General features: G+C 42.5%; 1 protein-coding gene across 4 annotated transcripts in view; it reads right to left on the bottom strand.

The window, feature by feature from the left end:
- The window catches only part of camta2 (calmodulin binding transcription activator 2), an 83,872-nt gene that overhangs the window by 59,817 nt on the left and 11,077 nt on the right, over positions 1–12,978 (bottom strand). The window contains exons 6-9 of one of the 4 annotated variants that reach the window (XM_084042783.1): positions 11,440–11,511; positions 8,760–8,907; positions 5,898–6,035; positions 5,140–5,263 (exon numbers count right to left, since the gene is read on the bottom strand). In XM_084042783.1, the coding sequence (XP_083898909.1) occupies positions 5,140–5,263; positions 5,898–6,035; positions 8,760–8,907; positions 11,440–11,511 (482 nt within the window). The other 3 variants (XM_084042786.1, XM_084042784.1, XM_084042785.1) reach the window with 3 other exon arrangements.

Below are 12,978 nucleotides of genomic sequence, written 5' to 3'. Positions count from 1 at the left end.
ATGGCCAATTTTGTGCAGTGCCCTTTGATTAGAAAATGCATACAAACGCAATTGATTATTGAGAAACCATTACGCACGCAGCATGCGCAAATGGTAATGTAGGTAATTAATGTATTTGTGTAAGATGACCCTGCTGTATAAAATGTGTATATTATGATGGTTCATGTTCAAATAGCTCAATCCAAAATATAATGCTGTAGGCCTAAGTGTTAGGCTGTATTTACGCACCTGCTTGTCATTAATGCATACAAATAATTATGACCGTTATTTTTGTCAGATGTCCGATAAATTTGAATCCTTCCGGACATTGGGACCGGCAGATTAAAATCCTAGCGCGACCCCTGCCCCATGTATGTATGTATGTATGACCCCCATGTATGTATGTATGTGTGTGTGTATGTATGTATGTATGTATGTATGTATGTATGTATGTATGTATGTGTGACCCCCATGTATTTACAAATATAACTGCAGACACACCGGACAGCAGAGAGGTTTTCCTATTGGAAGTTGGCTGTTAGTGATGCGCGGGTCGGGTTTTTTCATGACCCGCCCCGCCCCGTGACGGAACCCAACCCGCCTCATAAATCTATAAATCTATGGCTCAACCCGCCCCGCGACTTTTTTTTTATTCTGTAAAATCATGGTTAGAAAATAATCCCCAAGTGTATTCAAACTGTTTTATTGTTATTATTCTTATTCTTATTAGGAATAAAGACAAAACAAGAGCATGTGATTTTTTATTTATTTTTTGCGTGTGAGAGCGGCTGACCCGCTCACTCGCAGCCCGCATAATTGCCTCTGAAATTCTGACTCGACCCACCCGCGCCGCGGGTTGACCCGCTCATCACTATTGGCTGTACTTTTGATTCCAGTTTAGAGGAAGCTTTCCTTACTAAACAAGTAAAATACCAGCCATTAGTACAAGACATTATACATCTAGGCTATAAGTGTCAGCTCATTGTTCTTATATTTGGCAGCTTGGGGCCATGATGTCCACACAGGCTGGTGGTCAGGGGTCAGAGGTCAGGGGCTTGAGGATTATGGGGTTGTCCAAGTGTAATATTAGGTAAAGCAGCTTGATACATACTGCTCAATCTCCTCCATTAGAGGCAGTGGATCTATTTGGAGGAGAAGGTGCTTCCTGTACCCATAATGTTTCTCTGGTGTGTATGACCAATGTTAACTGTGAATAAGCCCTGGTCAAATCAATTCAAGTTGGAGTCTTTTGTCTCACTGAAACCTGGCTCGATGCTAATATCAGTGACTCCGAACTATCTATTGATAATTATTCCATCGTACGGAAAGACCGTAATCGTGGCGGCGGTGGTGTAAGTGCATACATCAGAGCCGACCTTGACTTCACCATTAGAAAAGACCTCGACACCAATTTGGCTGAAATTCTAATGATTGACATCCGTCCTCCCCATATATCGCCCATACTCCTGGGTGTATGCTATCGTCCTCCACAGCAATACTCCTTTTATGACCTTTTCGATGAAGTTTTGTCAAAATGTCCTAATTTGCTGACCAGGGAATGCATATATATTGGTGATTTGAACACAGATGTTGCTAATAAATCCTGTGCCACTTTCAAAGGGCTGGATAGGGTTTGCAGGGCCTTTGGACTCAAATGATTTGGACACAAATGATCCATGAACCCACTCGCATTGATGATTTTTCTTCTAGCACCATAGATTTAATTTTAGTTTCAGACACTGATCTTATCTCTCAAAGTGGTGTATTAACCTATGGCATTAGTGATCACTTTCTTACTTACTGCTCCAGGAGAGCCCAACGAGTCATTTTTAACTCCCATAAGTCAATCACTGACAGATCCTTTAAGCGATACTCTGCGGCTCAATTTTGTGAGGCTTTAAATAAGCTAGACTGGTCCCCAGTTCTTAATTCTGATGACATCAATCAGGCATGGGGTAGTTTAAAAAAAACTTTTTATCTCTGTAATTGACACAGTACCGGTAGCTCCAATAGTCTGAATCAAGCAGAGATCCAATGTTTGGTTCACACAAGCAATCTTTGAAGCCATTAGCGCCAGGGACAAAGCCCTGTCTCGTTTCAAGCAATCAGGTAATGGAGCTGACCTCCTACGTTTTAGAAGGCTCAGAAATCAGGTTCAGCGCAAAGTGAAGAAGGCCAAGTCCAGCTATTTCACTGAGCAAATCAGGGAAAACAAGGATAACTCTCGATCCTTATGGAAAACCATAAAGAACCTGGGTTGCACCACCAAAACGAAAGATTTGAGTCCTTGTATCTAGTTAGATATTGAAGGTAATAGGGTGTACAACAAAAACCTGATTGCAAACCATTTTAACTCTTTTTTCACCTCTATTGCCATGAAACTTGTTGCTTGTCTGCCTGCAGGCCCTGTTACCTACGGGCAAAAATAACTGCAACCTTTCTTTGACCGTCTCGGTGTCACTCCTAACAGCTTTTCTTTCAAGCCAGTCACTGTTGAAAACATAAATAAAATGTTAAAGAGCCTTAACACCAACAAGGCCACTGGGCTTGATAACATCTCTGCAAGGTTCCTAAAGGATGCAGCGGACCTGATTGCACCATGTGTCACACACATAGTTAATCTGTCCCTAGAGCAAGGAACTGTCCCCTTGGACATGAAACATGCCAAGACAATCCCTCTTTTTAAGAAGGGTAATAGGTCTGACCCTGGAAACTACAGACCTATCTCCATACTCAGTGTCACTTCCAAAGTACTGGAGAAAGTAATTCATGAACAACTTTATGGGTACCTTAGTGACTCCAAACTACTGTATACTTTCCAGTCTGGTTTTAGGAAGTCCCACTCAACTGACTCATGTCTTCTCTACCTTACTGCTTTTATTAGATCTGAAATGGAAGCTGGTAAGCTAAGTGGAATGATCCTAATTGATCTCCAAAAAGCCTTTGACACAGTACATCACGGCTTACTGTTCAACAAACTTTCAGCCTTAGGCCTGAGCTCTTCTAGCTTAAATTGGTTTATGTCGTACCTTTCAGACAGGGATCAAATCACATACTTTCAAGGCCATCTCTCAAAGGCTCTGCCTGTGACCTGCGGCGTCCCGCAAGGGAGTGTTTTGGGCCCCCTGGTGTTTCTAATTTTCATAAACGACCTCCAAGCTGCCTGTACTGTTAATTTGTTCTTGTACGCGGATGATTCAGCCATCCTGGCCTCAGATGAGGATGTAGATAAGTTGAATGGCACCCTTGTCAAGGAATTCAGTAGTATTAAGACCTGGCTTTCAGACAATAAATTATCCCTTCATATGGCCAAAACTGAATATATTTGATTTGGTTCTCAGCCCAGGTTGCACAAACTGGCCTCACCCAGTATCACTCTTGGGGGGCCAGTCCTTTCCGGCTAAACCCTCAGTCAGCTACCTTGGTTGTCTGCTTGATCGCAGCCTGGGGGGTGAAAACATGGCTCTTAAAGGGATATTTCACTTTCAGAAAAACTTTTGGTGATTTTATCATCTACTCAAGCCTTTGTGAACCCCCCAGACAGTTTATAAGTTGCTCGATTCAGTATTTAGATATTTGATTTTCATTTTATCAGACACGCCCCCTTCCTATACAAACCCATTGTAACTTCAAACTCCATTTTAACCATGTTAGATTCATCAAAAACACCCGTCCTTGGTTCTGGTGACTCACCCTGCCATCCTAATGCGCGAGGGGGCCGTGTTTTCCGAGATTTCTTTCCATTTATTTTATTTTATTTTTTTATTGTATTTTATTTTTTTCATTTTCCCAAAAAAATATTACAAATAAATGAAAAAAGTTATGGAAAAAACACGGCCCCCTCGCGTATTAGGGGGGCGGTAGGAGACGGGTGAACCAAGGACGGGTGTTTTTCATGAATCTAACATGCTTAAAATGGAGTTTGAAGTTACAATGGGTTTGTATAGGAAGGGGGCGTGTCTGATAAAATGAATATCTAATATATAAATATTGAATCAAGCAACTTAAACACTGTCTGGGGGGCTCACAAAAGCCTGAGTAGACGATACAATCACCAAAAGTTTTTTTGAAAGTGAAATATCCCTTTAAGACCATTAGTAAGGTGAATGGTAGAACCAGTGCAGTTTCTGGACTCTGCCAGTCTTCGCTTATTAGCAAACTCACTGGTTTTATGTTGTTTCGACTATATGCCATTGGCTCATGGTACGGTGGCCTAACCAAAGCCCTAAAAGAGAAGTTGCAGGTTTCTCAAAATAGGTTGGTCAGGCTTGTCTTGGGGCTGTCTGCAAGGGACCATGATGGAAAACATCATTTCCAGTGGTTGGGTTGGTTGGCTCCCTCTGGCAGATAGGTCAGTTGAACTACAGCTGAACCTGGTGTTATAACATCTACATCAACACACAGCGCCCCCTGTGTACCTATGTAATCTTTTTCTGAAGCGTAGCGAAGCCCATTCCCACCTAACCAGAGCCAGCATAGCAGACCTGACCATGCCCCACCTTCAGTTCACTGACATGGGGAAACACTCATATAGATTAGGAGCATTTAACTGGAACTCGTTACCCCTGACTATAAAGAGCACCAGCAGCCTTTCTCCTTTTTAAGACAAGGGTCAAAGCATGGCTATTAGAAAATGTTGCTAAAATAGTAGGGTCACTTATGTTAACAATGTGATTATATGTATTTATGCTGTAGGTAGTGTAGCATTTGATAGTTTTATTTATTACTGTACTGTTTACCTGTATGTATTCTGTTGCAATGTTGTTTGTCTCAGACCACAAGGACCACAATGACAATAAGTCACAAGACTTTTCTGTGTCTGTATCCTTGACGTTTCTACGATGAACATGATGTAACATGTGTTTTTCTCCTGTATAAAGTCTAATAAAATCAAATCAAATCAAATCAAGTTCATGTGTATTTGTTGTTTATATTCTGGACCTGTTTGGACTCAAGCACTGAGACACATGTAAGAGGGAGATCAGAAACAACTGAAACATATTTGTGCCCTTTTGTGATGTATTTTATAAATGTGGACTCAGATAAAGACAAAATACAGTGTGTGTGTGTGTGTGTGTGTGTGTGTGTGTGTGTGTGTGTGTGTGTGTGTGTGTGTGTGTGTGTGTGTGTGTGTGTGTGTGTGTGTGTGTGTGTACTCACGTAGCGGGCAGGGAGGGGTCGGGGGGGTCTCTGGGCTCTGGGGGGGAGCAGGGGGGCAGTTTGGGGGAGATGATGCGATGCTTGGTGCTGTTACACCTGTGAGGCATGTTACCTCCTGAAGACACTGTTACACACACACACACACACACACACACACACACACACACACACACACACACACACACACACACACACACACACACACACACACACACACACACGCACGCACAATGTTATAACACAGTGTGAATCTGTGAGCAAAGTTTCACCACAATCAGACGCTGCGTTCATGATTGTGTTGAAAACGGGTCACTGCAAACTTTAGATGTAAATCTGAACCAATCAGGATGGAATATGAAAAATCAAACGCATGACGTCTTGATCACATGACTATAGAGATCATGTGACCGATTTGTGTGACATTTAGATACAATCTGAAGGAGTAATATAAAACAAATGTGTGTGTGTGTGTGTGTGTGTGTGTGTGTGTGTGTGTGTGTGTGTGTGTGTGTGTGTGTGTGTGTGTGTGTAGTGTTACACAGACAGGTGTGTGTTCTAGGAGGAGGTCTAGTGTGTAGTTGTGTGTGTGTACCTGTAGTGTTACACAGACAGGTGTGTGTTCTAGGAGGAGGTCTAGTGTGTAGTTGTGTGTGTGTACCTGTGGTGTTACACAGACAGGTGTGTGTTCTAGGAGGAGGTCTAGTGTGTAGTTGTGTGTGTGTGTGTGTGTGTGTGTGTGTGTGTGTGTGTGTGTGTACCTGTAGTGTTACACAGACAGGTGTGTGTTCTAGGAGGAGGTCTAGTGTGTAGTTGTGTGTCCAGGATGTGTTGGACCAGGTGATCCACGCTGAAGTCTGACGATCCATTCAGATCACATGACCACTTCATACTGTGAACTAGAGAGAGAGAGAGAGAGAGAGAGAGAGAGAGAGAGACATTATGAATGAGAGTTTTTCATAAACATGTCAAGCCAGTGAATCCGAGTGATTTTACTAAGCTTTGAAAAGTCCTGTAATGTTCTCTGTGATCTTCGTTCTCATGGCGATCACCTCATAACATACACACGGGGGAAAAAAATGTATCATCCGGTCGTATTAATCTGTTACATAGTTGTGGCTTGTTTTTGCAAAAATAAAAACGACAGAAACAGAGATAAAGGTTGCCAACAGTCCCGTATTAGCCGGGACGCCCCGTATTTGAGGCAAAACAGGCGTGTCCCGTACGGCGTTGGTTCTCAAAGTGGGGTCCGGGGACCCCCAGGGGTACTTGAGGGGGTTCCAGGGGGTCCCCAGCAAAATGTGTTAATATAGCATCACAATAATTATAACCTTTTATACTTTGGCTATTCAAAAATAGCAGATCTACAAGCTCATAGCAGCTTGTAGATCTGCTATTTTTGAAAAATCGTGAAAATGTGTGCAAACCTTTGAATATATATATTTCTTTTTTAAAAGCGAACATTTGTAACTCAAATATTTGCTTCTGGGGGGTCCCTGGAACACAATATTTTGAGATGGGGGTCCGCGGCCAGATACATATCATTTTGGGGGTCCTTGACATGAAAAAGTTTGAGAACCACTGCCGTACGGGACATAGTTTGTCCCGGGACTCCCGGGTAAAGGGGGAGAAAAAATTAAATCTGTTTGCGGTTTGCGGGCAATGCAGTGTGTCTGCCTGCCTGCATGCCTGTGTGTTCTATACGAAGGGCGCTAGGACCCTGGGGGGGTGCCGCTCGCTCGCGCGTGTGCGTGCTTGTGTGAGATTTCCTCATTGACGTGTGAGGAGAAAAGTGCGCTGTGTGGCCGCGCGGTGGAAGAGAGAGAGAGATGCCCCGGCCCTTCTACAAAGAACATACTTTGTTCCTAAAAACAAACAGTGGGAAGAACAACTGTACTAAGTCCATGAGTGGAGATGTGTCAGAGCCTTTTGAATCTGCACCTTGTGTCAGACGCTCTGTATTGGACTAGAGCTACATAACATGCCGGCACAGACATGCTCAAGCGGGCGAAACAAAATAAGGTGCATCTAATCTAACATTGCTCTACCGAAAATAAGTTTCTGCATGTGAGGTTACGTTGATATATCATACTAGCTTATAGTTAGTTAGACACAGACAGCATGGACTGCACTAACCAGCTGAACAGTGCAAGCTTTAATGATTCAAATAATGCAAAGAAAATCCAATGCTGCCTGAGATGATAACAGCCCCAACACTGTAAGTAAATGCACCCACTGTGTGTGTGTGTGTGTGTGTGTGTGCGTGTGTGCGTGCGTGCGTGCGTGCGTGCGTGCGTGCGTGCGTGTGTGTGTGTGCGTCGCCCAGAGAAAAAGCTCCTTCTCTTGCAGCAGCATGTTGAAAATAGGATGTCAACTCAAGATAAGAGCCGTTTCAATGAAGAAGCTGAACAGAAAGTGGACGGAGGCTTGGCAGAATCGGACGAGAAATCTCGTCCGTGGCAGTTACAGAGTTAATTAGAAGGAATTAGTATAGAGGATATGCGTGTGACATCATCATCAAACCCGGAAGTTATGCAGGAATAGGGATGGAGCTCGAAAACCGGGTCCATTATATACCCGGGCATGAATTTATCGAGAGGCTTGTCGAGCCTGTTATGGAGTGTAGCGGCCCATGACGTCATGTCTAAACTATCAAAACAAGAGGCGATCAAGAAATAAATCTAATCACCCACGCTGGCACAAACATGTTGGTCTAAAAGTGTATTGATAGCTGCAAGTTGTGCCAAACAGCGCTGTCCGTCCCTCAGTCTATCGTTGCCGAAAATGGCAGATCTACAAGCTCACAACGTGGTGCGAACAGACGCAGTGTGAGCTTGGAGATCGGCCATGTTTGGTGCGTGACACCGTCGTACGATGAAGTATACATTGCGCTTTTAAAGTGACAGTACACACATTAACCGTTTCTTCAATATTATTTTCCAAAAGTAAAAAGGTCACTTGCCTTCTGTCTGTTAGAAAAGTACTGTATTTGAAGGCCCTAGTAAAATGTAGTGCAAGTGATATATTTTGGTTAAAACAAAGAAAAAAGAATAGAAAAAATAACTATGCATTTTTTGTTTATAAAAAGTTGAAGAGACATAGAGATTTTATAGTAATTATTACAGTACTATTCATAATATAAAGCCATTTGACACTTATTGCACATTATATGAATGGTTGTTTTAATGATAGGCAAAAATATTTTTTACTTTTGTCATCTTCATTTAGTTTTAGATAGTGGTCAGCCACAAACTCACTGTTACAGCTGGCCAATAAAAAAAGATACCGGTTCTGTTCAGAATTTTTCGCCTCACGTCTTTTTTCTTAATAATACAAAAAGATCGATAGTGGGCTCGATAAAAGCTCGGTTCGATAAGCAGCCTCGATAAGGTGCTCATTATCAATAAAAATTAACGAGCTCCATCCCTATGCAGGAATGCCTACTGAGTGTCAAAAAAATACTTTGTGGCCTTGACAGCCCATGCATCCAAACAGAAAAGTCATATCTGATTGCATTAAACAACATTAAACAATGTTAAACTCATTTTGCATGTTTCTTTGCCACTCGATGTGCCATTCACTTTAAGCATGCGCACATCATCTATTATAATAATGAATCTTACACATGGGGGTGAGCTGGTTCAGAAGGTCGTCTCGGGTCCACCTCAGACTGTCATGGCGGTCGGTCACGGCACACAGCAGAGGACCGCATTTCCCAGAATCCTCTAGTGACGGGACGTTCAGGTAGTGAACCAACACGATGTCTGGGTTCTGCACAGCAGGAAATACACACAACGCACTTATACACACTGTGTGTGTGTGTGTGGGTGTGTGTGTGTGTGTGTGTGTGTGTGTGTGTGTGTGTGTGTGTGTGTGTGTGTGTGTGTGTGTGTGTGTGTGTGTGTGTGTGTGTGTGTGCGCGTGCGCGTGCGCATGCGCATGCGCATGCGCGTGTGTGCGTGTGCGTGCGTGTGTGCGTGTGTGTGTGTGTGTGTGTCAGAGATGAGTTTCAGACTAATTAAATAATCCAGATCTTTAATGAAAATAGCCGACATTGTAACACAGAAACTATCCGATCTACAAGCTCACACTGCGTTGTAGATCTGCTAGTTTCACTGTCTCTGTATGATCATTGATTTCTTCTTCATGAAGATGAAAACATGTATTTTAATGCCCAGGTCTCTTATCGTAGAGCTGCTACATTCCATTATAAAACATGTATTTAAAGGGCTAGACCACTGTGGTAGAGGTGTGGGTTGTGTAGTTACCTTGATGCCATGATGTAACTCCAAAGGAGGACAAGACATCTAAAATAATCGCTCCATTGACTAGACAATAATGCTGCTCATTGACTTACATTGTACGGTGAAACAGATCTCAAAGTCACTCTTTTAGCACATAAACGAACACAAAGTAAGTTGATTCAGACAATATAGAACATCACCAAACTCACTAAGTTTTTTTTTATTTTTTATATACACATGTTAATTTCCTATTGATTTTGATATTTTTATTATGAAGAAAATCCGGACTGGATCGGTGGATCCGGATCTTCAAATAGTAAAATCAACAGGATTTTACTATAGAAAAAAAATGTGATGCACAAAATGTGGTGATGTTCTATATTGTCTGAATCAGCTTTGTTTGTGTTTGTTTACAGGCTAAAAGAGTGACTTTGAGATCTGTTTTACCGTACAATGCAAGTCAATGAGCAGCATTATTTAGAATGATCAATTTATAATCAATGGAGAAATTATTCTAGATGTATTGTCCATCTTTAGAGTTACATCATGGCATCAAGGTAACTACACAACCCAAACCTCTACCACAGTGGTCTAGTCCTTTAGTGTGTTGGTTCTCAAATTGGGGTCCGGGGACCCCCAGGGGTCCTTGAGGTAGTTCCAGGGGGTCCCCAGTTAAATGATGGATAGTTAGGAACCAAATGGACCCTTACAGGTCTGTAACTCTGAGAGTGTACAAATGGAACCAAATGGACCCTTATGGGTCCATTTGGTTCCATTTGTACACTCTGAGACTCAGAGTTTGTATACACTCAGAGATAAATTAACATTGATTTTACAACATATAAATGCCATTAAATGGGGGTCTGTAGCCCTAATGCATGTCAAACTGGGGGTCCTTGAAAATTAAAATGGTTGAGAATCACTGCTAGAGCTGTGAAAACTCTTCTCTTATGGGGATCCCTGGCTTATCTTTTCTAATGGGGGTCCGCGGGCTACTAAGTGTCAATTTGGGGGTCCTTGACATGAAAGCGTTTGAGAACCACTAGTTTATACTGTTGAACTGTAGATAGCTGCTATTCCATTATGAAGAAGAGTATCACTGCCCTCTACTGGTAGAAAGTGTGTCAGGTCCATATAATAGATAATATCATTCACACTGTAACTTTATAAGAAGCTCTCAGGCTTTATTTATAGATTAATGTTTCAACACAAGATCTTCTTCAGAATATTTTTGCCGTCCAGCGGATGTGCCCGTTTAAAAATGTTTTCTATCAGGTCCATATAAAACACTAGATCTTCAAGCTGCTACGCTGCCTTCAGATCCAGTCCTCTGGGCAATTTAAACACAGGTATATTATATCATGAAGAAGACATACATGATCACACAGAGAGTGTGAAACTAGCAGATCTACAAGCTTGTGAGCTTGCAGATCTGCTAGTTTCAGTGTTAGTTACGATGTCTGCTATTTTCACTTCATGGATTTGTTGATGTGTAAAAAATCTTGATGATTCAGTTAGTCTCATTTCAGTTTAACTTATCTCTGACGCTACGCTACGCTAAAGTAAATCAGCACATCATGTTTGTCAGTTTATGTTTGGTAGATGATGTCTCTGTTGTAACCAAGGGCGACCTTAATGATCTGGAGGCCCGTTTAAAGAGCTAATATGAAGCCCCCATATGCACCCCCCCCCCCCCCCCCAAAAAAAAAGGTGTGGACTGAAGTTGGTTTGCTTCCATAATCCATAACAATAATGTTGTTTTTTTTGTTGATTTTGGAGCAGCTGGAGGCTATTCATAAGGTTTTCTCTATTTTGTATTATTTTACGCTTTGAAGCACCACCTGCCCATTTGCGTTTCATTTTGCTATCATCAGTAGTCTCACAGTCTGTCACCGTTTACCAAAACAAAACAACAACACCAGTGATTATTATCTGCTGCAGCTAGTGGTGTAGAGGCTGAATAGTTTTTATTCAATTCTCGTCAGCCAGCCGGAGGCGGGACCCGGACTGGGATGCGAGTCACGTGCATGCGTGCATATGTGTGTGTGTGTGTGTGTACCTGTAGCAGCCAGTAGCATCGTCTGTGGAATGTTGGCACGATGGAGGAATGGACATAGCAGCCATACAGGCACTGTTACCATGGAGACACACACACACACACACACACACACACACACAATTAGCACTGAGTGAAGGCTCCCAAGTTAAATGTAATTTGCATATGGTTAACAGGGACATCATTCATTAATAAACACGTTTTCACACAGACTATATGTATTCAATCACAACTAAACAGTTCCTATCAGAACACTGTTCATTCTCATGTGATATTGAAGTGCATTTTTATAGCTCAAAGCACTAGACCAGGGGTCTTCAACCTTTTCAGGCCAAGGACCCCCTTAGCTGAGAGAGATGAAGCAGGGACCCCCTCCTCTATATTGTATAACATTGTGTTTCAGATTAAACTTTTTTTTTGTACTTGGTCTGCTCTTTTTCCCCCTCTACACCTATACACAAATCCACGGAGCGCTGCCCTGCAGGTGGCGCCGCCATTGCTGCGGTGTCAGACTTGATCAGCTGCAGCTGCGTGGTGTCAGTCAGCTGCAGTCACTGACTGCTCACATTATTCTTTTACCTGCTTTTTACTAACTTTTACTAACACTAACTTTACAAAGATGTACAGAAAATCGGGATGAACCTGTGTAGTTTATAGTTGCTTCAACAGCCAAGCAGGTAAAGAGCAACGTCAACAGACGGACAAAACAGCAGCAGCAGCTGACTGAGTTTGACACAGCAGCAATGGCGGCGCCACCTACAGGGCAGCGCTCCGTGGATTCGTGTATACACCTCTTTGCCAAAAAATAGCAGATCTACAAGCTCACAACGCCTCGCGCTGCGAGGCGTTGTGAGCTTGTAGATCTGCTATTTTTTGGTTAAAGTTCTCCTCAGAAAAGGGATGCTATAGGGTTCAAGTGGTTAATGCGGAAAAATAAATCATATCACACAGAGATTTGGCGGACCCCCTGTAGTAACTCTGAAGACCAGCTAGGGGTCCCGGACCCCCTGTTGAAGACCCTAGCACTTTACAATGGTTCATTCATACATACAGCATAGGGAGGTGAAGCGGTGAACAGTCAACCCCAGCGTCCTCACTTTAACCACATTCACACCAATGGTGGCAAGCTAGCACCAACCCACTCATTGAACACAATGTAAAGATCAGTGTTTTGTCCAAGAACACTTCTACACTAACTCTGTGGAGGAGCCCGGGATCGAACTCATCCGGCCGCTCTACACCTGAGCCACTGCTGCTCAATGATGTAGTTTTAGTCATTAGTCTGTTGAATCACATTCCATTTAGTTTTAGTCATATTTAGTCATTCTGACATGTTTTAGTTTAGTCTAGTTTTAGTCGACTAAATCTACAGTTGAATTAGTCGAGACAATCTGTGTAGATATCGTGGCGGGCCGTGACGGCGTAGTAACGCCTGATTTACGAAAATAGGCGATCTACAAGCTCACTATTTTATTTTACCCATTTCATTCTGCACTATATTTAAACTAAGGGTGAAGGTTGGACGATATGCCAAAACATTCC

Source organism: Gymnoscopelus microlampas (genome assembly GCF_963454915.1).
Source record: "Gymnoscopelus microlampas genome assembly, chromosome: 19".
Taxonomy (NCBI): domain Eukaryota; kingdom Metazoa; phylum Chordata; class Actinopteri; order Myctophiformes; family Myctophidae; genus Gymnoscopelus; species Gymnoscopelus microlampas.
The sequence above is the reverse complement of the archived record's forward strand: the minus strand, read 5'-3'. Positions and strand labels throughout refer to the sequence as shown.